Raw genomic sequence first — 27,555 nt, 5'->3', positions numbered from 1 at the left:
TGCTAAATGACTGAAATGTCAATGTAATGCAGGTGGTCCTGATGCTGACCTCTGACCTGGATGGAGAAGATGACAAGGACAAGGGAGCCCTGGACGACCTGCTGGCTCTACTCATCACCGAGCTGGGCATGCACAAGAAGGTACCTACCGCGTGTGTGTTGACGCCGTCAAATCTTTGCTCCGTCCTCGTTTCCTCGATTCCTCTCAAAGCACATTGGAGCTTTGAGAGGAAATGGGTCAACACGGATGCAGAAGAAAGGAATTGACGGGCGAGTAACGTCTAGTCACTTAAATAGTGAATGGAGGACGCTTTTCCCCGTGGTTTATTTTCAGGCCAGCCAGGTAGGATATACTCCTGTTGTAAATATAAGCAATGTGCTTAATATTAGGAGAGTTGAGAAATAAATATAGTAGGCCTCGCCTATAGAAAGCTGATGGGATCCTCCTCTTTTTAACAGAGGCCATCACTCTGTTTTCTCACACAATTGCATAGCCTATAGAAATGTTGCGCAACATGAGCTCCTGGGTTCTCATGAAGTGTTTTCGGTTACATTTACATCGATGTCAGAGTGATTAGAGGGACAATAGAGTGCTGAGTACCAGGCAGTTAGCAAGTTTGGTAGGTTACTAATGACCAGCAGCAGCATCAGAGCTTGGAGATGCCTAGTTACCGTGACTAAACGGTCACCTGTAATTTGACTGCGGGTCATGACTTGTGACCACCAGTGTGGCGGTAATACGGTCACCGGAACATCCGTTAGAAACAGCCTTGGTGTGTGTCCGTTCTCTCACCCCCAGTTTGTTGTTGTTTTGTTTTGTTTCGCCTTCAGGACGTGTCCAAGAAGAACGAGCGCAGCCCCATCAACGAGGTCCATCTGGTCATCATGAGATTGCTCTCTGTGTTCATGTCCAGAACCAAGTCTGGATCCAAGTCTTCCTCTGAGGTACGGGCTTTCCTCTCCTCCAATATTTACCAAAAATAAAAATAAAAACATCATGATTTTCTGTATTGACCAGAAGAGAGAATTATATTCAGTCACTCATAGAGGACAATGAAGTAGATTTAAAAAAATGTTTTTATTAAAGCTGCAATATGACCAAATTCACATAGAAATGTGAGTTATAGATCTGTCATTCTCATTGAAAGCCTTAAGTGGTAGAGATCTGTGCTATTTCTATGCTTCCCCTCTTAAAGATGCACTGTGCAGAAATCACTCCATTTCCTGGTTGCTACAATTGTAACAGTTCACCTAATTTCAGTTTGTGACACAACAAGCAAGTATAGTGTAGAGAATCATTGTACCATCTAAACCTGCTGTGAAATATATTTTCCATAACCAAAACATATTGTGTTTTGAAGCTGGTGTACAAAAGTGAAAGTAAAAGACGCAAAAATGGAAAGCATAGAATTAGCGCACATAGAACACATCTACCGCTTCTTAGACTTGCTTTCGATGAGAATTACCGATTTTATAACACACATTTCCATGTGAATTCGGTCGGGTCACCCAAAAAGTTAACAATTGCAGATTTCAGTTTTGATTTTGCGTCTTTTTACTTCCGGTTTTGAACACCAACTTCAAACAGCTGAAAATATATTTCACAGCGGTTTAGATGGTACAATGATTCTCTACACTATACTTGCTTGTTGTGTCACATAAACAGAAATTAGGTGAACTGTTACAATTGTAGCAACCAGGAAATGGAGTGATTTCTGCATATTGCTCCTTTAAGTGACACATTTCAGCGTGATGCCATCGTTAGGGTTTTACAGACAGAAAACGAGAGACTTTTCTACCTTTTCAAAATGGCCTCCTATGGAATTTTATGTTGATCTGTTCTAAGTTTTCCTGATCACATCCCCTTCTCCAGTCGTCCTCTCTGATCTCCAACGCCACGGCCACAGCTCTGCTCAGTCAGGGGGCGATAGACTACTGTCTCCACGTCCTCAAGTCTCTGCTGGACTTCTGGAAGAGCCAGCAGGAAGAGGAGGAGTCTGTGGCAGCCTCCCAGCTCCTCAAACCTCACACCTCCTCCTCTCCTCCGGACATGAGCCCTTTCTTCCTGAGGCAGTACGTCAAGGTAAGAGGAAACGTAATGTTGTTGAGTGCAGCCCTCGGACTGGTTTTGCACAGACTTTGTTTCAGCATGCTGAGGGGATCAGTTGGAGCAACAATGGTGCTGAATGGATCATCTTGATCACATAATGAGTAGATATTTGGGATGCAAGGTGATTGGTAGACACTGTTTCTGTGTGTCTATTTACTTCATGTATGTTCTCTCTCTCTGTCTGTCTCTCTCTCTCCTGTCTCTGTCTCTCTCTCTCCTGTCTCTCTCTCTCTCTCCTGTCTCTGTCTCTCTCTCTCTCCTGTCTCTGTCTCTCTCTCCTGTCTCTGTCTCTCTCTCCTGTCTCTGTCTCTCTCCTGTCTCCTCTCTCTCTCTCGCTCTCTCTCTCGCTCTCCTCTCTCTCTCTCTCTCTCTCTCTCTCTCTCTGTCTCTGTCTCTCTCTGTCTCTCTCCTTCTCTCCTGTCTCTCTCTCTCTCTCCTGTCTCTGTCTCTCTCTCTCTCCTGTCTCTCTGTCTCTCCTGTCTCTGTCTCTCTCCTGTCTCCTCTCTCTCTCTCGCTCTCTCTCGCGCTCTCTCTCTCTCTGTCTCTGTCTCTCTCTGTCTCTCTCTCTGTCTCTCTCCTTCTCTCCTGTCTCTCTCTCTCTCTCCTGTCTCTGTCTCTGTCTCTCCTGTCTCCTCTCTCTCGCTCTCGCTCTCTCGCTCTCTCGCTCTCGCTCTCTCGCTTTCTCGCTCTCTCGCTCTCTCTGTCTCTCTCGCTCTCCTCTCGCTCTCTCCTGTCTCGCCTGTCTCGTCTCGATCTCTTTCTCAGGGTCATGCTGCTGATGTGTTTGAGGCCTACTCCCAGCTGCTGACTGAGATGGTTCTGAGATTACCCTATCAGATCAAGAAGATCGCTGACACCAACCCCCGCATCCCGCCTCCCGTCTTCGACCACTCCTGGTTCTACTTCCTGTCTGAGGTACATGATCACACTATTTTTTTTTTTCTCTCTCTCTCTCAATCGCTCTCTGTTTCCCACTAGCACGCTCACACACACGCTCACACACACACACTAACACCCCTTCTACCATCTATGGTTGCCTGTGTAGTACCTGATGATTCAGCAGACGCCCTTCGTGAGACGCCAGGTCAGGAAGCTGCTCCTGTTCATCTGTGGTTCTAAGGAGAAGTACCGTCAGCTCCGGGACCTGCACACGCTGGACTCTCACGTCCGCGGCATCAAGAAACTCCTGGAGGAACAGGGCATCTTCCTCCGCGCCGGCGTCGTCACGGCAACCTCCGGCTCCGCCCTGCAGTACGACACGCTCATTAGTCTGGTGAGTGTCTACATCTCGGTTCTGGGGGGGGGGGGGGGGGGGAGGAATGTTTTTTGGGGATTAATCCCGAATGCCTCAGTCTTACATCTTTAAAAATAATATATATATATCTTTGCGACTTGTACTTGAATTTCTCTGTTTTTGTCAATAGATGGAGCACCTGAAGGCCTGTGCTGAGATAGCCACCCAGAGAACCATCAACTGGCAGAAGTTCTGTATGAAGGATGACTGTAAGTTCATGGCTCTTCCCTCTTGCTCTTTTTTCGCCTTTATGCCTCTCAAGTAGTAACCCGGGTAGCCTTTTCCCCTCTCAAGTAGTAACCCGGGTAGCCTTTATGCCTCTCAAGTAGTAACCCGGGTAGCCTTTTCCCCTCTCAAGTAGTAACCCGGGTAGCCTTTTCCCCTCTCAAGTAGTAACCCGGGTAGCCTTTATGCCTCTCAAGTAGTAACCCGGGTAGCCTTTTCCCCTCTCAAGTAGTAACCCGGGTAGACTTTTCCCCTCTCAAGTAGTAACCCGGGTAGCCTTTTCCCCTCTCAAGTAGTAACCCGGGTAGCCTTTTCCCCTCTCAAGTAGTAACCCGGGTAGCCTTTATGCCTCTCAAGTAGTAACCCGGGTAGCCTTTTCCCCTCTCAAGTAGTAACCCGGGTAGCCTTTTCCCCTCTCAAGTAGTAACCCGGGTAGACTTTATGCCTCTCAAGTAGTAACCCGGGTAGCCTTTTCCCCTCTCAAGTAGTAACCCGGGTAGCCTTTTCCCCTCTCAAGTAGTAACCCGGGTAGCCTTTATGCCTCTCAAGTAGTAACCCGGGTAGCCTTTTCCCCTCTCAAGTAGTAACCCGGGTAGCCTTTTCCCCTCTCAAGTAGTAACCCGGGTAGCCTTTTCCCCTCTCAAGTAGTAACCCGGGTAGCCTTTTCCCCTCTCAAGTAGTAACCCGGGTAGCCTTTATGCCTCTCAAGTAGTAACCCGGGTAGACTTTTCCCCTCTCAAGTAGTAACCCGGGTAGACTTTTCACGTCTCAAGTAGTAACCCGGGTAGCCTTTATGCCTCTCAAGTAGTAACCCGGGTAGCCTTTTCCCCTCTCAAGTAGTAACCCGGGTAGCCTTTTCCCCTCTCAAGTAGTAACCCGGGTAGCCTTTTCCCCTCTCAAGTAGTAACCCGGGTAGACTTTTCCCCTCTCAAGTAGTAACCCGGGTAGCCTTTATGCCTCTCAAGTAGTAACCCGGGTAGCCTTTATGCCTCTCAAGTAGTAACCCGGGTAGACTTTATGCCTCTCAAGTAGTAACCCGGGTAGACTTTTCACGTCTCAAGTAGTAACCCGGGTAGACTTTTCACGTCTCAAGTAGTAACCCGGGTAGCCTTTTCCCCTCTCAAGTAGTAACCCGGGTAGACTTTTCACGTCTCAAGTAGTAAGCCGGGTAGCCTTTATGCCTCTCAAGTAGTAACCCGGGTAGCCTTTATGCCTCTCAAGTAGCATGGATTAGTTAGTTTGTCTTTTTAACTCTCCCCCTTTCCCTCCCTCTCCCCCACTCTCCCCTCTCTCTCTCCAGCCATACTGTACTTTCTACTACAGGTCAGCTTCCTGGTAGATGAGGGAGTGTCTCCGGTGCTCCTCCAGCTGCTATCCTGTGCTCTGTGTGGCAGCAAGGTCCTGGCCTCCTCTTCCTCCTCCTCTTCCTCAGGAGGAGGGTCTGGGGCCACTGGGACTCAGTCCTCTCAGAGCAAGTCCTCAAGCAAGAAGAGCAAGAAGGAGGACAAGGAGAAGGACAAAGAAGGTGAGGAGAGACAGCAGAGTTCATCATATTCTAACCTTGGTTACTTAAAAAAAAACTATTATGGCTGTGTATCATTGGAAATGTGTTGATTGTTTTAATGTCTTTTGATTGTTAGAAAATTATTGAGTTAAAATGTGTTTTTTTAATCCTTAACCCTTTCATTTGTTGTAAGTTTGAGAAACATACTTGCTACTGTAGTCTGAAGTGTTTGTGTTTTGAGAAACATACTTGCTACTGTAGTCTGAAGTGTTTGTGTTTTGAGAGATACTTGCTACTGTAGTCTGAAGTGTTTGTGTTTTGAGAGATACTTGGTACTGTAGTCTGAAGTGTTTGTGTTTTGAGAGATACTTGGTACTGTAGTCTGAAGTGTTTGTGTTTTGAGAGATACTTGCTACTGTAGTCTGAAGTGTTTGTGTTTTGAGAGATACTTGCTACTGTAGTCTGAAGTGTTTGTGTTTTGAGAGATACTTGGTACTGTAGTCTGAAGTGTTTGTTTTGTGTCTGTGTTTGTGCTCTAAGTCTTTCTCTAATATGTTGTTGTCTTCTTCTCCAGGTGAGGGTGTGGGTAGCCAGGAGGACCAGCTGTGTACTGCTCTGGTCTCTCAGCTCAACAAGTTTGCCGACAAAGAGACTCTCATCCAGTTCCTCCGCTGCTTCCTGCTCGAGTCCAACTCCTCCGCCGTGCGCTGGCAAGCCCACTGTCTCGCACTGCATATCTACAGGTATGTATTCACACTACATAAAGGTACAGTAGTACACACTAGTGCGATTAACCGCCATTTTGTATTATTATTTGGGGGTTATTAAACAACTAATTGTCAGTTCAATAACTTACATTTAGTTTGGTTTCTTGGTGAAGCCAACTCGCTGTTTCTCTAGAGAGAAATCAAATCATTCACGAGCGAAATCAACTCAACTATATGGGACGCTGAGCTGAAGGGAGTTGTAGTTTTCATTAAGCAAATATTTAACCTAGTTCAGTGCAGAAATCTGGTAATTAACTGCAATGACCATAATCCATAGCACCAGTTTTTTCCCCCCCCCCTGCTCAGGCAGAGATGGATAGACTTTTACGCCTGCTGAGTTAGGATAGATGCACATAGACCGCATGAAAGAGGAAAGTACACAACGACGTGAGAGAGAGAGGGAGAGAATAGAGAGAGTTCGTGAAGGTATGCCTTATCTACTTTGAAGAAGTACTAGTCAAATGATTTAGTCAGACAGCTGTGCAGCTAGCCTAGCTAAATAGAATGGCTAAAGACAGAGCAGTATGAGGAGTACAGAGATAACGCTGGCTGCTGATGTTAAGATGTTGACTTTAAGAAATGGAAAATTCTAAAGCCATCGGATACAAACTAAGTAATATACACAACTGAAATAGTGGTGTAATTTCTTCTATTGATGTCGACCATATGTGGACCTGACAGAGACTATAGAATATTTTCAATGTTTTGGCAATTCAATGTTCACTATTTTTGGCTGTGGAATATCCATTAAAAAGGGGGGAAAATATTTTACATTTTTAAATAATCAAAACATATTTATTTTTTTATAGTCGAACTGAAACCAAACCCGACCTAGAAAAGCACTAATCACTCAGCACTAGTACACACACATTAACCTTGTAAAAGGTATTTGTTGTAACAGTTTAGTGTGCGGGGCCCTACTTCGTCCAGTGTGCGGGGCCCGACTTCGTTCAGTGTGCGGGGCCCTACTTCGTTCAGTGTGCGGGGCCCGAACCTAGAGCTTCCTACACACAATGGTTTTCTGCCAGTTTCCTGAAGTATGTTTTTCATGCTTGGTTGGTCAGAAAAGACTGTTGCAGGACTACAATATCTTACACCATCTACAAATTGTCAATACCTGCCTCAAAGCTAAACCATATTTCTCTCCCTCTGTAGGAACTCCAGTAAGTCTCAGCAGGATCTGCTGTTGGACCTGACCTGGGCCATCTGGCCAGAGCTGCCCGCCTACGGACGCAAGGCCGCTCAGTTTGTAGACCTGCTCGGATACTTCTCCCTGAAGACCCCTCAGACTGAGAAGAAGTTAAAGGAGTATTCCCAGAAAGCTGTGGAGATCCTGAGGACCCAGAACCACATCCTAACCACCCACCCCAACTCTAACATCTACAGGTACGGCTGAATACAGACCAAACTATCATCATCATCATTAACCCTGATGTAGCTGTAGCCTCCATTCACCTTACTAGTGGAGACTACCGCTGCAGTATATTTAACTATAGGTTTCCCTTACAAAATAGGTTTTATCTCAAGACTAACCTGTTTTTATATAATGGTTCAATTAAATATATCAAACTAGCTTCCACAGCTGTGTGTCTCCATGTTTTGTTTCTTATTGAAGTACTAACCTTGTCTGTCTGTGTTGTAGTACCCTGTCAGGTCTGGTTTAAATACTATCTCTGTCTGTGTTGTAGTACCCTGTCAGGTCTGGTTTAAATACTATCTCTGTCTGTGTTGTAGTACCCTGTCAGGTCTGGTTTAAATACTAACTCTGTCTGTGTTGTAGTACCCTGTCAGGTCTGGTTTAAATACTATCTCTGTCTGTGTTGTAGTACCCTGTCAGGTCTGGTTTAAATACTATCTCTGTCTGTGTTGTAGTACCCTGTCAGGTCTGGTGGAGTTTGATGGTTTCTACCTGGAGAGCGATCCCTGTCTGGTGTGCAACAATCCTGAAGTGCCCTTCTCTGTAAGTACAGTCTAACGCTGCTTCCCAATTCTCCACTCTTCCCACAAAGTGTGCACTTGCGTAGTTCCCCTCGTGGATATAAGAAGGATGGACTGGTGTAAGTAATGTTTGGGGAGGGTAACTCAGGGTAGCACCAATCCATTACTAATAAATACATGAGAGGGAGGGATCAAACACACACTCCTGGCTGAAGTGTATTGAATCCACTCAACGTTGTGTTAATTCCATTTGGTAGGGAAGACATCTTTCCCATTTTCTATGTATCCAATACTCATTCTGTCTTCTCTCTCTCTCTCTGTATGTATCCAATACTCATTCTGTCTTCTCTCTCTCTCTCTCTCTGTATGTATCCAATACTCATTCTGTCTTCTCTCTCTCTCTCTGTATGTATCCAATACTCATTCTGTCTTCTCTCCTCTCTCTGTATGTATCCAATACTCATTCTGTCTTCTCTCTCTCTCTCTCTCTCTGTATGTATCCAATACTCATTCTGTCTTCTCTCTCTCTCTCTCTCTGTATGTATCCAATACTCATTCTGTCTTCTCTCTCTCTCTCTGTATGTATCCAATACTCATTCTGTCTTCTCTCTCTCTCTCTGTATGTATCCAATACTCATTCTGTCTTCTCTCTCTCTCTCTGTATGTATCCAATACTCATTCTGTCTTCTCTCTCTCTCTCTGTATGTATCCAATACTCATTCTGTCTTCTCTCTCTCTCTCTGTATGTATCCAATACTCATTCTGTCTTCTCTCTCTCTCTCTGTATGTATCCAATACTCATTCTGTCTTCTCTCTCTGTATGTATCCAATACTCATTCTGTCTTCTCTCTCTCTCTCTCTCTCTGTATGTATCCAATACTCATTCTGTCTTCTCTCTCTCTCTCTCTCTGTATGTATCCAATACTCATTCTGTCTTCTCTCTCTCTCTCTCTCTGTATGTATCCAATACTCATTCTGTCTTCTCTCTCTCTCTCTCTGTATGTATCCAATACTCATTCTGTCTTCTCTCTCTCTCTCTCTGTATGTATCCAATACTCATTCTGTCTTCTCTCTCTCTCTCTGTATGTATCCAATACTCATTCTGTCTTCTCTCTCTCTCTCTGTATGTATCCAATACTCATTCTGTCTTCTCTCTCTCTCTCTCTGTATGTATCCAATACTCATTCTGTCTTCTCTCTCTCTCTCTGTATGTATCCAATACTCATTCTGTCTTCTCTCTCTCTCTCTCTGTATGTATCCAATACTCATTCTGTCTTCTCTCTCTGTCTCTGTATGTATCCAATACTCATTCTGTCTTCTCTCTCTCTCTCTGTATGTATCCAATACTCATTCTGTCTTCTCTCTCTCTCTCTGTATGTATCCAATACTCATTCTGTCTTCTCTCTCTCTCTCTCTGTATGTATCCAATACTCATTCTGTCTTCTCTCTCTCTCTCTGTATGTATCCAATACTCATTCTGTCTTCTCTCTCTCTCTCTGTATGTATCCAATACTCATTCTGTCTTCTCTCTCTCTCTCTCTGTATGTATCCAATACTCATTCTGTCTTCTCTCTCTCTCTCTGTATGTATCCAATACTCATTCTGTCTTCTCTCTCTGTCTCTGTATGTATCCAATACTCATTCTGTCTTCTCTCTCTCTCTCTGTATGTATCCAATACTCATTCTGTCTTCTCTCTCTGTCTCTCTGTATGTATCCAATACTCATTCTGTCTTCTCTCTCTCTCTCTCTGTATGTATCCAATACTCATTCTGTCTTCTCTCTCTGTCTCTGTATGTATCCAATACTCATTCTGTCTTCTCTCTCTCTCTCTGTATGTATCCAATACTCATTCTGTCTTCTCTCTCTGTCTCTGTATGTATCCAATACTCATTCTGTCTTCTCTCTCTCTCTCTGTATGTATCCAATACTCATTCTGTCTTCTGTCTCTGTATGTATCCAATACTTATTCTGTCTTCTGTCTCTCTGTCTCCTCAGAACATCAAGCTGTCGTCCATCAAGGTGGACACTAGATACACTACTACCCAGCAAGTGGTCAAGCTGATCAGTAGTCACACCATCAGTAAGGTGACGGTCAAGATAGGAGACCTGAAGAGGACCAAGATGGTCCGGACCATCAGCCTCTACTACAACAACAGGACTGTTCAGGCCATCGTAGAACTCAAGAACAAGTGAGTTTATACCATGAACGCAGAACTGGTCCCAGTTCTTTTCAACTGTTTTGTATGACCGTAAGGAGTTGGCAAGACGGAACAAATATATCTGGGACCCGGCTAATCTGTTGTTCTTATTTAAATGTACTTAAATATCTGGCTTCAACAACGATTATGGTACAGTATCAATAGTTGATAATCAATATATTAGATTTTTTCACCAGATTGTATTCCATTCAATGAGATACGAATGAACAATACAGACCGCCAACTGTATACTGGAAACAGAGAGAGCTTTATCAATGAACCGTTCCAGACCCAGTTCTGTCATAATTCTGTATGAATGGAATCAGTCTAAATGGATCTACAGCGTCAAGTCTTTGTAAAAATATTTTGTCTTCATATATAAATGTAACCTCTATCTGCTTCTACCCAGACCTGCCCGTTGGCACAAGGCCAAGAAGGTCCAACTGACTCCAGGTCAGACGGAGGTCAAAATCGACCTGCCGCTGCCTATCGTGGCGTCCAACCTCATGATCGAGTTCTCCGACTTCTACGAGAACTACCAGGCCTCCAGCGAGACGCTCCAGTGCCCGCGCTGCTCTGCCTCCGTGCCCGCCAACCCTGGCGTCTGTGGCAACTGTGGAGAAAACGTTTACCAGTGCCATAAGTGCAGGTGGTTAACCAGTAGACTTGATGCCTGAAATATTGAATTTGTTATATTATGGTTTACTTGAATAGGGACAGATCTGAATAACCAAATCATTGAAATGTTCTTCCTGATTATTCCTATCGGCTACACACTTCATGTCTTAGTTGGACACTTAGTTTTTGGTGTAGTTTGGTGTTTTTGGTTACTGATGCTGACTGAATGTGGTTCTTCCTCCTCCTCCTCCTCCTCCTCCAGGTCCATTAATTATGATGAGAAGGATCCGTTCCTGTGTAACGCGTGTGGGTTCTGTAAATACGCCCGCTTTGACTTCATGTTGTACACCAAGCCCTGCTGTGCTGTGGACCCAATAGAGACAGAGGAGGACAGGAAGAAGGTGAACACATTTTGTTTTTTTATGTGACTTTCTCAAACTAGTTCTCAGTGATGCATGGCAGAGGTTAGCTATAAACACGAACCCAACCGGACACACAGTTAAAAAACCCATTCCACATTCTCTCTGTCCCGGTCACGCCCCTCTGGTTGTCCCGGTCACGCCCCTCTGGTTGTCCCGGTCACGCCCCTCTGGTTGTCCCGGTCACGCCCCTCTGGTTGTCCCGGTCACGCCCCTCTGGTTGTCCCGGTCACGCCCCTCTGGTTGTCACGCCCCTCTGGTTGTCACGCCCCTCTGTCGTCCCGCCCCTCTGTCGTCCCGCCCCTCTGCGTCCCGGTCACGCCCCTCTGCGCCCGCCCCTCTGTCGACCCGGCCGCCCTCTGCGTCCCGGTCACGCCCCTCTGGTCGTCCCGGTCACGCCCCTCTGGTCGTCCCGGTCACGCCCCTCTGGTCGTCCCGGTCACGCCCCTCTGGTCGTCCCGGTCACGCCCCTCTGGTCGTCCCGGTCACGCCCCTCTGGTCGTCCCGGTCCCGCCCCTCTGGTCGTCCGGTCACGCCCCTCTGGTCGTCCCGGTCCCGCCCCTCTGGTCGTCCCGGTCCCGCCCCTCTGGTCGTCCCGGTCCCGCCCCTCTTGTCGTCCCGCCCCTCTTGTCGACCCGGTCCCGCCCCTCTGGTCGTCCCGGCCCGCCTCTTGGTCGACCCGGTCACGCCCCTCTGGTCGTCCCGTCACGCCCCTCTGGTTGTCACGCCCCTCTGGTTGTCACGCCCCTCTGGTTGTCACGCCCCTCTGGTCGTCGGTCACGCCCCTCTGGTCGTCCGGTCACGCCCCTCTGGTCGTCCCGGTCACGCCCCTCTTGTCGTCCCGGCCCGCCCCTCTTGTCGTCCCGGTCACGCCCCTCTTGTCGTCCGCCCCCGGTCGCCCGGCACGCCCCTCTGGTCGTCCCGGTCACGCCCCTCTGGTCGTCCCGGTCACGCCCCTCTGGTCGTCCCGGTCACGCCCCTCTGGTCGTCCCGGTCCCGCCCCTCTGGTCGTCCCGGTCCCGCCCCTCTTGTTGTAAACGATACCAAAGCCTGCCTGCTGTTTGTTGTTCTGTTTTAGGCCGTGACCAACATCAACACGCTGCTGGACAAGGCTGACCGCGTGTACCACCAGCTAATGGGACACAGACCCCAGCTGGAGAGTCTGCTGTCAAAGGTCAACGAGGCGGCGCCTGAGAAACCACAGGTCAGATACTTCATCTGATTCGCACCTCCACAGATTCACATTTTGATTTTAGTATTTTTTATTTTAGTACTTTAGCATTTCACTTGAGTAGGTAAAACGACCAAAATATCCCAACCATTTCAAGTTTAACCCTTCAGAATACCCTAGCAGCTGTACGGCATCATTCCATAGGATTTATTCTGGATTTATTCTGGATTTATTCTGGATTTAAATAAAACATCATGAAGAATTTGTCTGTTTTACTGGAAGTGTTGAACTAGTATCTGACGTTTCGATGCTGTTGTCATGCCCCTAATAGGATGATTCTGGAGCAGGGGCGGGGCTTGGAGCGTCCTCGGCCAATGTGAACAGACACATCCAGCAGCTGGCTCAGGAGTACAGCGGAGACTGTAAGACGTCCTTCGATGAGCTCTCCAAGATCATACAGGTGAGAGACCCGGGGGACGGACGACGTCATGAGCACAAATTGAATCCTGTACTTACTAGTTTACTTCCTGGTTATATAGGTACGCCTCAATATGGCTGTCAGTTCACTCATCACGGTAAAATTGACTTGAATGAGGATACCTCCTTTTTTTAATGATTCTATTTCTATGGAGCTTCACAGCTATTCAAACAGCACGTCCTACGTTCAAGTATGTTGTATGAGTTTTAGAGAGTCATTATCCACATTTCCTCCTCCACCTCCTCTAGAAAGTCCTTGCATCCCGTAAAGAACTCCTTGAGTACGACCTGCAGCAGCGTGAAGCTGCCACCAAGTCTTCCCGCTCCAGCTCCCATCAGCCTACCTTCACAGCCAGCCAGTACAGAGCCCTGTCTGTGTTAGGTACTGCACTTTATACACACACACACACCCACACAGACTACTTTTACCTGACTTGGTTATGCCCTTTCATTGGGATTTCTATATAGAAGCTATTTGGTGTTATGTATTTACCGTCACTTGTTGTGCTGTTTGTTGTGATCCCAGGACTGCATCCCAAATGCTACCCTGTCACCTATAGTGCACGAGCCTTGGTTAAAAGTAGTGGGCTATAATCGAGGAAAGGGTGGGGGGGGGGATGCACACTGTCTCTTTCTACAACTGCTGCAAACCAATTTCCCATTTGGGACCCATTTGCCATGTAGCAGACGCTTTTATCTAAAGTAACTTCCACTATTTGAGAACATGTTGTTTTTTTTTCCCTTCTTTTGGGTAGACTAATAACAAAGATCAATCTATCTATCTAGGCTGCGGACACACCTCCTCCAACAAGTGTTATGGCTGTGCCTCAGCTGTGACAGGTCATTGTATTATCCTCCTGAGGGCCCTGGCTACCAACCCAGCCCTCCGGCAGATCCTGGGGCTCCAGGGGCTCATCAGAGAGCTGTTTGAGTACAACCTGAGAAGAGGCACCGCTGCCATGAGAGAGGAGGTCAGACAACTGGTCTGCCTGCTCACCAGGTACTGTAGTTGTTTGTGTTCTCATAGACAGTGTTAGCCTGCTGAGCTAATGCCTGTGCGTTAGCTTGGAAGAGCTAACCAAACATGCACGTAGCTCACAAGTGTACATGAGCCCAAACGGGTATTAAAATCTGGGTAGTCTGTGTGCTATAAGACCTGTGTTAGCCCTCTGAGCTGAAGCCTAGGCATTCCATTACACATCCACATACAGTAAGTTAACCCATTCTCATCTGTCTCCGCATCTCCTTGTTCAGAGACCAGCCAGAGGCCACTCAGCAAATGAATGACCTGATCATTCACAAGGTGTCAGCTGCTCTGAAGGGCCACTGGGCCAATCCTGACCTGGTCTCCAGTCTGCAGTATGAGATGCTACTGCTCACTGACTCCATCTCCAAGGAGGGGGGCTGCTGGGAGCTACGACTGCGATGTGGTGAGTTTTTTTTTTTTTACCTCATCTTCTCTCATCCCCTTATTTTCCCCTTTTTTAATGATGTCATTTAATAATCCGTCATCTCTCTCGGTGTCTGTAGCCCTGAGTCTGTTCCTGATGGCCGTGAACATCAAGACCCCTGTAGTAGTGGAGAACATTACTCTGATGTGTCTAAGGATCCTACAGAAACTCATCAAGCCTCCTGCCCCCACCTCCAAGAAGAACAAGGTACAGTACTACACCACATAGCACTAGTCAGTCAGTCATACTTGCCTCGCAACGGCTTGGGCGACTTTTGAGAGAGACTACATTGCAGTCTGTGATTTTTGTAAAAGGACTACAAATTATAATGAGAGATTTTAGGTGATTTTTGATTTTGTAGATCAGTCAATTTCAGGAAATGTGGTGTTTCTGTGTTTTCCAGGATTCTGCTGTGGAGTCTCTGACGACAGTGAAGCCCTACTGCAATGAGATCCATGCTCAGGCCCAGCTCTGGCTCAAGAAGGACCCCAAAGCATCTTATGAAGCCTGGAAAAAGTGCCTTCCAGCAAGATGTGAGTAGATGTGATTTGATTTATTTTTTTGAAAATCGGTCGGTCTGCCCGACTATAGCAGGGATTGATTTGAAGCTCAATGTTTTTAAATTTAAAATCTCCCTACAATCATATCTAAAGCCACTATGACACCAGTGTCGATGAAATGTCGCAGATGAACTTGATTGGCGGGTACACAGCACACTCCCCACCTCTCGTCATGGCTGTTACCAGAACCACACATCCGGATTTTAACAGGGTCGTTAGCATTTGCCCCGATCTAGCTCAATATCTCTAGACGTCGGATAAGATCAAGACTACAGCATCCATGAAGTGATCATTAGACTTGTAACCTTCGGACTCGTTTTGATTAAATTGATTAATTTATCGCTCTCATTTCTGTCTAAGAACCAACGATGTGCTACCTTATTGTAGCATTTCTGACAACGCTAACATGTGTTCTAACACCAGGTCGGTTGCTCGGCAACAACACCGCTGCTTCCACCAGGCCGCCAGTCATAAGACGTGTATTGTGAATAAACCTAGGCTACTGTAGATAACTGTTGCTAGCTATATGGTGCTATTCAAGCTGAGGTAATCAAAAAAAATTGCAAATAGATATTTTGCTTAGCTAGCTAGCTTAACGTCCAGTAGCACAAACAAATACGCACAAATAAGCTAGCGAACGTCCTTGGTTGCTATGCTAGCCAGTTAACTAGGTAACGTTAGCCAACGTAAGACTGTAAGACTTTTTTTTTAAACATAATTTGAAGCTCAAATTACATTTTGAAAAGACCTTTTGTATGTGGAAGTGTTGTGATTTAGAATTTTGTATAAACACCTTCCAGTGTAAAAAAAAAAAAAAACATGTTTTAATTGAGAAGTAGGGATTTGCGTCAAGCTGAAAAAGAAAGGAAATTCACAGGATCACCACAATGCCTACTCCACCCCATGCTCTACCAAGGTTTTCCATCACACAGCTTTGACCTACTACAGTAGCTATGTTAGTATTGTACTTCGACTGTGTGTAGGCAAGTTGCTTAGGATTCAAACCTTCTCAAGCAGCTTAATTCTCACTCTTAGAGGTGCTCCCACAATAATGTGATGTGTACCACATACACGTTAAAGTATTGGATTCGTCACACACCACACTAATCCCATAACACTACCTTTTCAAGCTTTAAAATAATAATAATTTATTATTTGCAAGCGAGATCATCCTGCTTTATTGGGCTGTTTTGTCTTGTAGTAATGTGGCGCCTGTCTGTATTTCCTTAAACCTTTTATTTTATTAATACATGTCATTGGGATTTTTTGGAAACGGTATTCAAACTATCCCTTTCAACAATGCCATAACACTTGTCCACCAGGCCAGGAGACGGCGTCTAAACCCCAGAACAAGGCTGAGGTGCGGAGACGTTACCTGATGGAGAAGTATGTGTGGAAGTGGAAACAGTTCATGAGGTCACGCTCCGAGGGTCTGTTCCCCAGGCTCCTCAAACTGGGACACAACAATTGGCTCAGACAGGTAAGGACACTCCACTGCTCTTATAGCAGTACATATTCATGTTCAACGTTTAGGTTCGGGACACTCCACTGCTCTTATAGCAGTACATATTCATGTTCAACGTTTAGGTTCGGGACACTCCGCTGCTCTTATAGCAGTACATATTCATGTTCAACGTTTAGGTTCGGGACACTCCGCTGCTCTTATAGCAGTATATATTCATGTTCAACGTTTAGGTTCGGGACACTCCGCTGCTCTTATAGCAGTACATATTCATGTTCAACGTTTAGGTTCGGGACACTCCGCTGCTCTTATAGCAGTACATATTCATGTTCAACGTTTAGGTTCGGGACACTCCACTGCTCTTATAGCAGTACATATTCATGTTCAACGTTTAGGTTCGGGACACTCCGCTGCTCTTGTAGCAGTACATATTCATGTTCAACGTTTAGGTTCGGGACACTCCGCTGCTCTTATAGCAGTACATGTTCAACGTTTAGGTTCGGGACACTCCACTGCTCTTATAGCAGTACATATTCATGTTCAACGTTTAGGTTCGGGACACTCCACTGCTCTTATAGCAGTACATATTCATGTTCAACGTTTAGGTTCGGGACACTCCGCTGCTCTTATAGCAGTATATATTCATGTTCAACGTTTAGGTTCGGGACACTCCACTGCTCTTATAGCAGTACATATTCATGTTCAACGTTTAGGTTCGGGACACTCCACTGCTCTTATAGCAGTACATATTCATGTTCAACGTTTAGGTTCGGGACACTCCGCTGCTCTTATAGCAGTACATATTCATGTTCAACGTTTAGGTTCGGGACACTCCGCTGCTCTTATAGCAGTATATATTCATGTTCAACGTTTAGGTTCGGGACACTCCGCTGCTCTTATAGCAGTATATATTCATGTTCGGCGTTTAGGTTCGGGACACTCCGCTGCTCTTATAGCAGTACATATTCATGTTCAACGTTTAGGTTCGGGACACTCCGCTGCTCTTATAGCAGTATATATTCATGTTCAGCGTTTAGGTTCGGGACACTCCGCTGCTCTTATAGCAGTATATATTCATGTTCAACGTTTAGGTTCGGGACACTCCGCTGCTCTTATAGCAGTACATATTCATGTTCAACGTTTAGGTTCGGGACACTTCGTTACTGGTACTGTTTGGTATGGTACATACACATCAGTGGTGGAGTGTATCGACAGGTATACACAGTATACTCACTATTTTTATGTGGGCATTGTGTACAGTACTTAATCCCCACGTTGTGTATCAAACTTGTGTAGTGGAGGTCAAAATGTTTACCTTAATGTTGATTTGACTATTTCTTCACGTTTTAAGCACAGCAAACGGCCGGTAGGTCTACGCGCAAATGTTCCAAAATGAGATGTGCGGGAAAACCCAGTTCTAAAATGCGAGCAGTTTCATGGACAGAGATGGAAATATTTGTTACAAATTTAGACCGAGGGAGATCTAAAGATGCAACAACTATCGTTGATTGCTATATGACCAAAATAATGTCTGGCAGCTAGACAATTGGGGGGGGGGTTGATTTAAAAACCAGTAGGACAGGACAGGACAGATGAGGTCTTTGTAAAATAATGGCCTCCACGTTTTCTATGGTAGGATTTTTAGCTATAGGCTACTTTTGAAGCAAGGTAAGACATGCCTCATGAAGTAAAACGTCTAGGTTTCAAACATTTAAGTAACAGGAAAAATATATCGACGTTAATAACAGGCCGAACCGTCTACAGGTCGATGGAAAGGCTTTTCCGAAAACCTTCTCTATTAAATGTTAAGTAGCTACAAAGTAGCCTACCTGGCAAAATTATATCATGATTCTTTGCGTCAATCCCCAGTGGCCATTTTGTTTTGCAAACTCCAACAACAGTGCTAGGTACCTGTGCAGTTGAATTAAAGGGTAACTGCACTCAAAAATAAGAATTTCTTAGTTTTTTGTTGTCTCTGGATGTGGTGTAAGCATTGTTGTGGATTTAAAACCTCCAATGTTGTTTTTTGTCAACAACAACAACAAAAAAGTGAAACCTGGAGAAGAAAATAATGTGAAACCTGTGGATTTAGGACTCCGTTGCCAGCCTCATTTATCTATTTCAACAGTAGACCTACTATTAGCCAACTGGTACCATACAGCTTGGCTGTAGAAGACCAATATGGAATTGATCATTTTAGGTCGTTCAAAGTGTATGTCACTGTTTGTCATAGAATTTCACACGAGAGTTCTTTTCCTTGGCCGGGCGAAACGTTTGGGATTAGAGTATACCCACTTCTCCAGGCAGCACCACACCATTCAGCTTTTACATTTGAAATGTAATGAAAAGTTTTGGCACCCGGCCTCCAGAATGATTTAAACGATACTCTGTACCTTTCCATGAGACAACATGGGACTGAGGTTCATGTGTAGCTTGGACTAGACAACAGATGGGATGGTGCATGGACTCATCTCACTTTTTTAATTTTTTTTAATTGCATTTTTTTCACTTCCATGCTATAATTTTTTCCCTGTAATCTCCTCTGTCTCTCAGGTGCTGTTCACCCCAGCCACCCAGGCAGCGCGGCAGGCAGCCTGCACCATCGTTGAGGCTCTCACCTCCATCCCCAGCCGCAAGCAGCAGGTGCTGGACCTGCTTACCAGGTAAGAGGCCGTCTTTTGGGTTGGGAAAGGTAGCACTGTTTTTAAAAAGATGTTTTTCCACGTTTCAAATTGACACGATGGGAAGCGATCTAAGGATTGGTCCTCTATGTGAGCGAGTTAGTATCAGTTAAGTTGGATGCTTAACACTGGGTATTATTGTTAGTAGCTGGACCAGGTGCAATCTGCAGTGAAATATTGCCATCAATACCTTGTTTTGTTGTGCTTGCTTTGAATATTGGGATAATATTCCGGCTTATGTCAAACAGCTTTTCTAACGCGTGTTTGTCTGTCCCTCAGTTACCTGGATGAGTTGAGCATCAGTGTTTGTCTGTCCCTCAGTTACCTGGATGAGTTGAGCATCAGTGTTTGTCTGTCCCTCAGTTACCTGGATGAGTTGAGCATCAGTGTTTGTCTGTCCCTCAGTTACCTGGATGAGTTGAGCATCAGTGTTTGTCTCGCCCTCAGTTACCTGGATGAGTTGAGCATCAGTGTTTGTTTGTCCCTCAGTTACCTGGATGAGTTGAGCATCAGTGTTTGTTTGTCCCGCCCTCAGTTACCTGGATGAGTTGAGCATCAGTGTTTGTCTGTCCCTCAGTTACCTGGATGAGTTGAGCATCAGTGTTTGTCTCGCCCTCAGTTACCTGGATGAGTTGAGCATCAGTGTTTGTCCCTCAGTTACCTGGATGAGTTGAGCATCAGTGTTTGTCTGTCCCTCAGTTACCTGGATGAGTTGAGCATCAGTGTTTGTCTCGCCCTCAGTTACCTGGATGAGTTGAGCATCAGTGTTTGTTTGTCCCTCAGTTACCTGGATGAGTTGAGCATCAGTGTTTGTTTGTCCCGCCCTCAGTTACCTGGATGAGTTGAGCATCAGTGTTTGTCCCTCAGTTACCTGGATGAGTTGAGCATCAGTGTTTGTCCCTCAGTTACCTGGATGAGTTGAGCATCAGTGTTTGTTTGTCCCTCAGTTACCTGGATGAGTTGAGCATCAGTGTTTGTTTGTCCCTCAGTTACCTGGATGAGTTGAGCATCAGTGTTTGTCTCGCCCTCAGTTACCTGGATGAGTTGAGCATCAGTGTTTGTCCCGCCCTCAGTTACCTGGATGAGTTGAGCATCAGTGTTTGTCCCTCAGTTACCTGGATGAGTTGAGCATCAGTGTTTGTTTGTCCCGCCCTCAGTTACCTGGATGAGTTGAGCATCAGTGTTTGTCCCTCAGTTACCTGGATGAGTTGAGCATCAGTGTTTGTCCCGCCCTCAGTTACCTGGATGAGTTGAGCATCAGTGTTTGTTTGTCCCTCAGTTACCTGGATGAGTTGAGCATCAGTGTTTGTTTGTCCGCTCAGTTACCTGGATGAGTTGAGCATCAGTGTTTGTCTGTCCCTCAGTTACCTGGATGAGTTGAGCATCAGTGTTTGTCTCGCCCTCAGTTACCTGGATGAGTTGAGCATCAGTGTTTGTTTGTCCCTCAGTTACCTGGATGAGTTGAGCATCAGTGTTTGTCTGTCCCTCAGTTACCTGGATGAGTTGAGCATCAGTGTTTGTCCCTCAGTTACCTGGATGAGTTGAGCATCAGTGTTTGTTTGTCCCTCAGTTACCTGGATGAGTTGAGCATCAGTGTTTGTCTCGCCCTCAGTTACCTGGATGAGTTGAGCATCAGTGTTTGTTTGTCCCGCCCTCAGTTACCTGGATGAGTTGAGCATCAGTGTTTGTCCCTCAGTTACCTGGATGAGTTGAGCATCAGTGTTTGTTTGTCCCTCAGTTACCTGGATGAGTTGAGCATCAGTGTTTGTCCCGCCCTCAGTTACCTGGATGAGTTGAGCATCAGTGTTTGTTTGTCCCGCCCTCAGTTACCTGGATGAGTTGAGCATCAGTGTTTGTCCCTCAGTTACCTGGATGAGTTGAGCATCAGTGTTTGTTTGTCCCTCAGTTACCTGGATGAGTTGAGCATCAGTGTTTGTCCCGCCCTCAGTTACCTGGATGAGTTGAGCATCAGTGTTTGTCCCTCAGTTACCTGGATGAGTTGAGCATCAGTGTTTGTTTGTCCCTCAGTTACCTGGATGAGTTGAGCATCAGTGTTTGTTTGTCCCGCCCTCAGTTACCTGGATGAGTTGAGCATCAGTGTTTGTTTGTCTCGCCCTCAGTTACCTGGATGAGTTGAGCATCAGTGTTTGTTTGTCCCGCCCTCAGTTACCTGGATGAGTTGAGCATCAGTGTTTGTTTGTCCCGCCCTCAGTTACCTGGATGAGTTGAGCATCAGTGTTTGTCCCTCAGTTACCTGGATGAGTTGAGCATCAGTGTTTGTCTCGCCCTCAGTTACCTGGATGAGTTGAGCATCAGTGTTTGTCCCTCAGTTACCTGGATGAGTTGAGCATCAGTGTTTGTCTCGCCCTCAGTTACCTGGATGAGTTGAGCATCAGTGTTTGTCTCGCCCTCAGTTACCTGGATGAGTTGAGCATCAGTGTTTGTTTGTCCCTCAGTTACCTGGATGAGTTGAGCATCAGTGTTTGTCTGTCCCTCAGTTACCTGGATGAGTTGAGCATCAGTGTTTGTCCCGCCCTCAGTTACCTGGATGAGTTGAGCATCAGTGTTTGTTTGTCCCGCCCTCAGTTACCTGGATGAGTTGAGCATCAGTGTTTGTTTGTCCCGCCCTCAGTTACCTGGATGAGTTGAGCATCAGCGTTTGTTTGTCCCGCCCTCAGTTACCTGGATGAGTTGAGCATCAGCGTTTGTTTGTCCCGCCCTCAGTTACCTGGATGAGTTGAGCATCAGTGTTTGTTTGTCCCGCCCTCAGTTACCTGGATGAGTTGAGCATCAGTGTTTGTTTGTCCCTCAGTTACCTGGATGAGTTGAGCATCAGTGTTTGTCTGTCCCTCAGTTACCTGGATGAGTTGAGCATCAGTGTTTGTCCCTCAGTTACCTGGATGAGTTGAGCATCAGTGTTTGTTTGTCCCTCAGTTACCTGGATGAGTTGAGCATCAGTGTTTGTCTGTCCCTCAGTTACCTGGATGAGTTGAGCATCAGTGTTTGTCTCGCCCTCAGTTACCTGGATGAGTTGAGCATCAGTGTTTGTCCCGCCCTCAGTTACCTGGATGAGTTGAGCATCAGTGTTTGTTTGTCCCGCCCTCAGTTACCTGGATGAGTTGAGCATCAGTGTTTGTCCCTCAGTTACCTGGATGAGTTGAGCATCAGTGTTTGTCCCTCAGTTACCTGGATGAGTTGAGCATCAGTGTTTGTCTGTCCCTCAGTTACCTGGATGAGTTGAGCATCAGTGTTTGTTTGTCCCTCAGTTACCTGGATGAGTTGAGCATCAGTGTTTGTCTCGCCCTCAGTTACCTGGATGAGTTGAGCATCAGTGTTTGTCTCGCCCTCAGTTACCTGGATGAGTTGAGCATCAGTGTTTGTCTGTCCCTCAGTTACCTGGATGAGTTGAGCATCAGTGTTTGTCTCGCCCTCAGTTACCTGGATGAGTTGAGCATCAGTGTTTGTCCCGCCCTCAGTTACCTGGATGAGTTGAGCATCAGTGTTTGTTTGTCCCGCCCTCAGTTACCTGGATGAGTTGAGCATCAGTGTTTGTCTCGCCCTCAGTTACCTGGATGAGTTGAGCATCAGTGTTTGTTTGTCCCTCAGTTACCTGGATGAGTTGAGCATCAGTGTTTGTTTGTCCCGCCCTCAGTTACCTGGATGAGTTGAGCATCAGTGTTTGTCCCTCAGTTACCTGGATGAGTTGAGCATCAGTGTTTGTCCCTCAGTTACCTGGATGAGTTGAGCATCAGTGTTTGTTTGTCCCTCAGTTACCTGGATGAGTTGAGCATCAGTGTTTGTCTCGCCCTCAGTTACCTGGATGAGTTGAGCATCAGTGTTTGTCCCGCCCTCAGTTACCTGGATGAGTTGAGCATCAGTGTTTGTCTCGCCCTCAGTTACCTGGATGAGTTGAGCATCAGTGTTTGTTTGTCCCTCAGTTACCTGGATGAGTTGAGCATCGCGGGGGAATGTGCAGCAGAGTATCTTGCTCTGTACCAGAAGCTCATCAAGCCTCCTCAATGGAAGGTGTACCTGGCCGCCCGAGGAGTCCTGCCCTACATCGGTAACCTGATCACCAAGGAAATAGCCAACCTGTTGGCTCTGGAAGAGGCCACTCTCAGCACAGACCTGCAGCAGGGATATGCCCTCAAGAGCTTGACTGGTATGTAACGTGTTTCATTCACCTAAACCAAGGCGCTTGCATGAACTGGTCTTATAGGGATAGTTGACTCAAAGAAAACATCAACGTGATTTTCCACTTACACTATACATACAGCAGTATGTGGACACCCCTTCAAACTATTTCAGCCCCACCCGTTGGTGACCAAGTGTATAGAATTGAGCACATAGACAAACATTGGCAGTAGAAAGGCCTTACTGAAGAGCTCAGTGAATTTCAACGTGGCACCATCATAGGATGCCACCTTTCCAACAAGTCAGTTCGTCAAACAAGCATTTCGCTACACTCGCATTAACATCTGCATGTGACTTGAAATGTCTGCCCTGCTAGAGCTGCCCCGGTTTACTGTAAGTGCTGTTATTGTGAAGTTGAAACGTCCAGGAGCAACAACGGCTCAGCCACGAAGTGGTAGGCCACACAAGCTCACAGAACAGGACCGCTGAAGCGCGTAAAAAAATCTTCTGTCCTTCGTTGCAACAATCACTACCGAGTTCCAAACTGCCTCTGGAAGCAACTTCAGCACAAGTACTGTTCGTCGAGAGCTTCATGAAATGGGTTTCCATGGCCGAGCAGCCGCACACAGCCTAAGATCACCATGCGCAATGCCAAGCGTCGGCTGGAGTGGTGTAAAGCTCGCCGCCATTGGACTCTGGAGCAGTGGAAACGCGTTCTCTGGAGTGATGAATCACACTTCACCATCTGGCAGTCCGACGGAAGAATCTGGGTTTGGCGGAGAACGCTACCTGCCTGAATGCATAGTGCCAACTATAAAGTTTGGTGGAGGAGGAATAATGGTCTGGGGTTGTTTTTCATGGTTCGGGCCCCTTAGTTCCAGTGAAGAGACATTTTAACGCTACAGCATACAATGACATTCTAGACGATTCTGTGCTTCCAACTTTGTGGCAACAGTTTGGGGAAGGCCCTTTCCTATTTCAGCATGACAATGCCCCTGTGCACAATGCGAGGTCCATATAGAAATGATTTGTTGAGATCGGTGTGGAAGAAGCCACTTACTGGCCTGCACAGAGCCCTGACCTCAACCTCATCGAACACCTTTGGGATGAATTGGAATGTCGACTGTGAGCCAGGCCTAATCGTCCAACATCAGTAATGCTCGTGTGGCTGAATGGAAGCAAGTCCCCGCAGCAATGTTCCAACATCTAGTGGAAAGCCTTCCCAGAAGAGTGGAGACTGTTATAGCAGCAGAGGAGAGACCAACTCCATATTATTGTCCGTGATTTTGGAATGAGATGTTTGAAGAGCAGGTGTCCACATACTTTTGGTCATGTTGTGTACCTTGGCTTTAGTCGATTCACCAAGATATTTATCTAATGCAGATACTTTTGTTTTGCTAGAATGATGTAGACACGATAAGTTTTGATGATATGCTCATATGGTACCTATCCCCCTGCGTGTCTTCCAGGCCTGCTGTCTTCCTTTGTGGAGGTGGAGTCCATCAAGCGCCACTTTAAGAGTCGTCTGGTTGGAACGGTGCTGAACGGCTACTTGTGTCTCAGGAAACTAGTGGTGCAGAGGACCAAGCTCATCGACGAGACCCAGGACATGCTGCTGGAGATGCTGGAGGACATGACCACAGGTATACAGCTAGTTAATGTATAGACCCAGGAGGACATGATGCTGGAGGACATGACCACAGGTATACAGCTAGTTAATGTATAGACCCAGGAGGACATGATGCTGGAGGACATGACCACAGGTATACAGCTAGTTAATAAATAGACCCAGGAGGATATGCTGCAGGAGGACATGACCACAGGTATAAAGCTAGATAATATATAGACCCAGGAGGACATGCTGCAGGAGGACATGACCACAGGTATAAAGCTAGATAATATATAGACCCAGGAGGATATGCTGCAGGAGGACATGACCACAGGTATAAAGCTAGATAATATATAGACCCAGGAGGACATGCTGCAGGAGGACATGACCACAGGTATAAAGTTAGTGCTTTCTTTCCATTCTCCAGGGACCGAGTCTGAGACCAAGGCCTTCATGGCCGTGTGTATTGAGACAGCCAAGAGATACAACCTGGATGACTACAGAACACCGGTGTTCATCTTTGAGAGACTCTGCAGCATCATCTACCCAGTAAGTGGCTTCTACTCTGTTCCTGCTATAGCTCAAGTCTGTGGTTCAATTCCTCTTCCCTTGATTCCTTGCGTCCTCTTTCCTCGCCTTCTTCTCAAAACGCATTGGAGAGGTACGAGAGGAGGGACCTTGGACCTTCTCTAATACGGTTGAGAAGAAGGCGAGGAGATAGGAAGCAAGGAATCACAGAAAGATGAATTGATAGCCTTTTGTGTTTCTAGGAATGCATTGCATGGCATAACTGAATCTCTTCCTCCTCCTCTACCTTCTCCCCTCCTCCTGCTCTTCCTCCCCCCCTCCAGGAGGAAAACGAGGTGACAGAGTTCTTTGTTACCCTGGAGAAGGATCCTCAGCAGGAGGACTTCCTGCAGGGCCGTATGCCTGGTAATCCATACAGCAGCAACGAGCCAGGTATCGGACCCCTGATGAGGGACATCAAGAACAAGATCTGTCAGGACTGTGACTTGGTGGCCCTGCTCGAGGACGACAGTGGCATGGAGGTAGGAAACCATAGATTTCTCCTGTAGCTACAACACTGTCTATTCTTGCACATAGTCACGTTTTGCTGTGCTGTTTGGGGATTGCTGTCCTGGAGTGAAACACAGGAAGATGGGAGATGGTTCTCCACCTAGTTTCTAATCGTCTCCTGTCTATTTGTAGCTTCTGGTGAACAATAAGATCATAAGTTTGGACCTGCCTGTGGCCGAGGTTTACAAGAAGGTGTGGTGCCCTACCAACGAGGTGACAAACTCTTCACAATTTTATTTTCCAACTGTATTTTTCAAACAATGATTTGAGGTTGTTTTAGGATTGTTTGTGAAGAGTGTTAACCTGGTTTTGTTTTTGTCTGTCAGGGAGAACCCATGAGGATCATCTATCGTATGAGGGGTCTCCTTGGAGACGCTACTGAAGAGTTCATTGAGTCTCTGGACTCTACCACAGATGAAGAGGAGGATGAGGAGGAGGTGTATAAGATGGCAGGAGTGATGGCTCAGTGTGGGGGGCTGGAGTGTATGCTCAGCAGACTGTCTGGCATCAGGGATTTCAAACAGGGAAGACACCTGCTCACCGTGAGTAGGACATGGAACACAATACTACATTATATATTGCTTCTAGTTCGTTATTGTTTCAGGAAACACAACATTTACACTGTGGTTACTACCATTAGTATGTAACATTTACATTGGGGTCAATGACTGTAGTTACTACCATTATTATGTTAATGAGATGGTGTTGTAAGGCAAGTGGCATTGACATTTACAGAGTTGCTGTGGGAGTTGATGTGTCAAATGGGCGTATTGTCAAGGGGGAGTGTTTTAGGCTAGATTTCAGATGTTTTTTTTTGGAAACATTTGACACATTTGCAAAACAATTAGCCTCAGTCATGTCAGCACAACGATAGTGTTTTTTTTTTTTTAAGACATATTTCAGGTTACCCCATTTACAGTATATAATAACACTCTTCCTCTGTCCCCGTCCCAGGTGCTGCTGAAGCTGTTCAGTTACTGTGTAAAGGTGAAGATCAACAGACAACAGCTGGTCAAACCAGAGATGAACACCCTCAACGTCATGCTGGGCACACTGAACCTGGTGAGGACTAAATTACCCTTCTTTATTTAACCAGGCAAGTCAGGTTAAGAACTCATTCTTATTTACAATGACGGCCTACCCCCCCGGGCCAAACCCTAAACCCGGACAACGCTGGGCCAATTGTGCGCCGCCCTATGGCACTCCCAATCACGGCCGGTTGTGATACAGCCTGGAATCGAACCAGGATCTGTAGTGACGCTGTGCCACTCGGTCTAAGGCCCTGTCTGTCTGTCCAAGCAGGCGAAGACTCATTTATACCACACAATACAGTTGTTAAATCTATGTACATTCATACTGAGGAAGTAGTATAACATTGTGACATGATGTGACGCAGATACAAGATGCACAATTCAAAATATAATTTTTAATTTTGACCAGAGTGTGGCCATATATATATATATATATATATATATATATATATATATATATATTTGTTTTTCTTCCTCTGTAGGCGTTGGTTGCTGAGCAGGAGAGTAAGGACAGTGGAGGAGCGTCCATAGCAGAGCAGGTCCTCAGCATCATGGAGATCATTCTGGATGAGGCCAACGCTGAGATCTCAGAGGACAAGGTGAGACTGAGGCTGGCAGCGCTTGGACGAACATCCTGTCCTGGTACCTTGGAAAGTGTTGCAAAGTGGATATCCTGGTCAAACAGTACATACATTTATTCTATGTTCCATCCAAGTTGTTTTTAGACCAAACTAAATACATTTTGTCTAGTTACTTACCCTGTCAAATGTTTTCAGATGGAAGAATCGGAGTTGGTGGCTCCAAACTACTGAAAGTACAATTCTCTTAG

At 46.1% G+C, this 27,555-nt stretch overlaps 1 protein-coding gene across 1 annotated transcript in view; it reads left to right on the top strand.

Moving 5' to 3' along the window:
• LOC106572902 (E3 ubiquitin-protein ligase UBR4) overlaps nucleotides 1-27,555 on the top strand; it is a 159,279-nt gene that overhangs the window by 98,106 nt on the left and 33,618 nt on the right. The window contains 30 exon segments of the mRNA XM_082962270.1: nucleotides 33-140; nucleotides 831-944; nucleotides 1,873-2,082; nucleotides 2,875-3,024; nucleotides 3,155-3,382; nucleotides 3,534-3,612; nucleotides 4,929-5,153; nucleotides 5,707-5,875; nucleotides 7,055-7,285; nucleotides 7,772-7,859; nucleotides 9,834-10,027; nucleotides 10,446-10,685; nucleotides 10,917-11,055; nucleotides 12,152-12,277; nucleotides 12,576-12,704; nucleotides 12,971-13,103; nucleotides 13,508-13,721; nucleotides 13,976-14,151; nucleotides 14,252-14,379; nucleotides 14,576-14,705; nucleotides 16,055-16,212; nucleotides 18,748-18,857; nucleotides 22,814-23,037; nucleotides 24,479-24,652; nucleotides 25,046-25,167; nucleotides 25,470-25,667; nucleotides 25,828-25,908; nucleotides 26,022-26,237; nucleotides 26,650-26,757; nucleotides 27,209-27,325. Coding sequence (XP_082818396.1) covers nucleotides 33-140; nucleotides 831-944; nucleotides 1,873-2,082; nucleotides 2,875-3,024; nucleotides 3,155-3,382; nucleotides 3,534-3,612; nucleotides 4,929-5,153; nucleotides 5,707-5,875; nucleotides 7,055-7,285; nucleotides 7,772-7,859; nucleotides 9,834-10,027; nucleotides 10,446-10,685; nucleotides 10,917-11,055; nucleotides 12,152-12,277; nucleotides 12,576-12,704; nucleotides 12,971-13,103; nucleotides 13,508-13,721; nucleotides 13,976-14,151; nucleotides 14,252-14,379; nucleotides 14,576-14,705; nucleotides 16,055-16,212; nucleotides 18,748-18,857; nucleotides 22,814-23,037; nucleotides 24,479-24,652; nucleotides 25,046-25,167; nucleotides 25,470-25,667; nucleotides 25,828-25,908; nucleotides 26,022-26,237; nucleotides 26,650-26,757; nucleotides 27,209-27,325 — 4,719 coding nt within the window.

Source organism: Salmo salar, chromosome 15 (assembly GCF_965601325.2).
Source record: "Salmo salar chromosome 15, fSalSal1, whole genome shotgun sequence".
NCBI classification, from domain to species: domain Eukaryota; kingdom Metazoa; phylum Chordata; class Actinopteri; order Salmoniformes; family Salmonidae; genus Salmo; species Salmo salar.
Note: the sequence above shows the minus strand (reverse complement) of the source record. Positions and strands in the feature narration are given on the sequence as shown.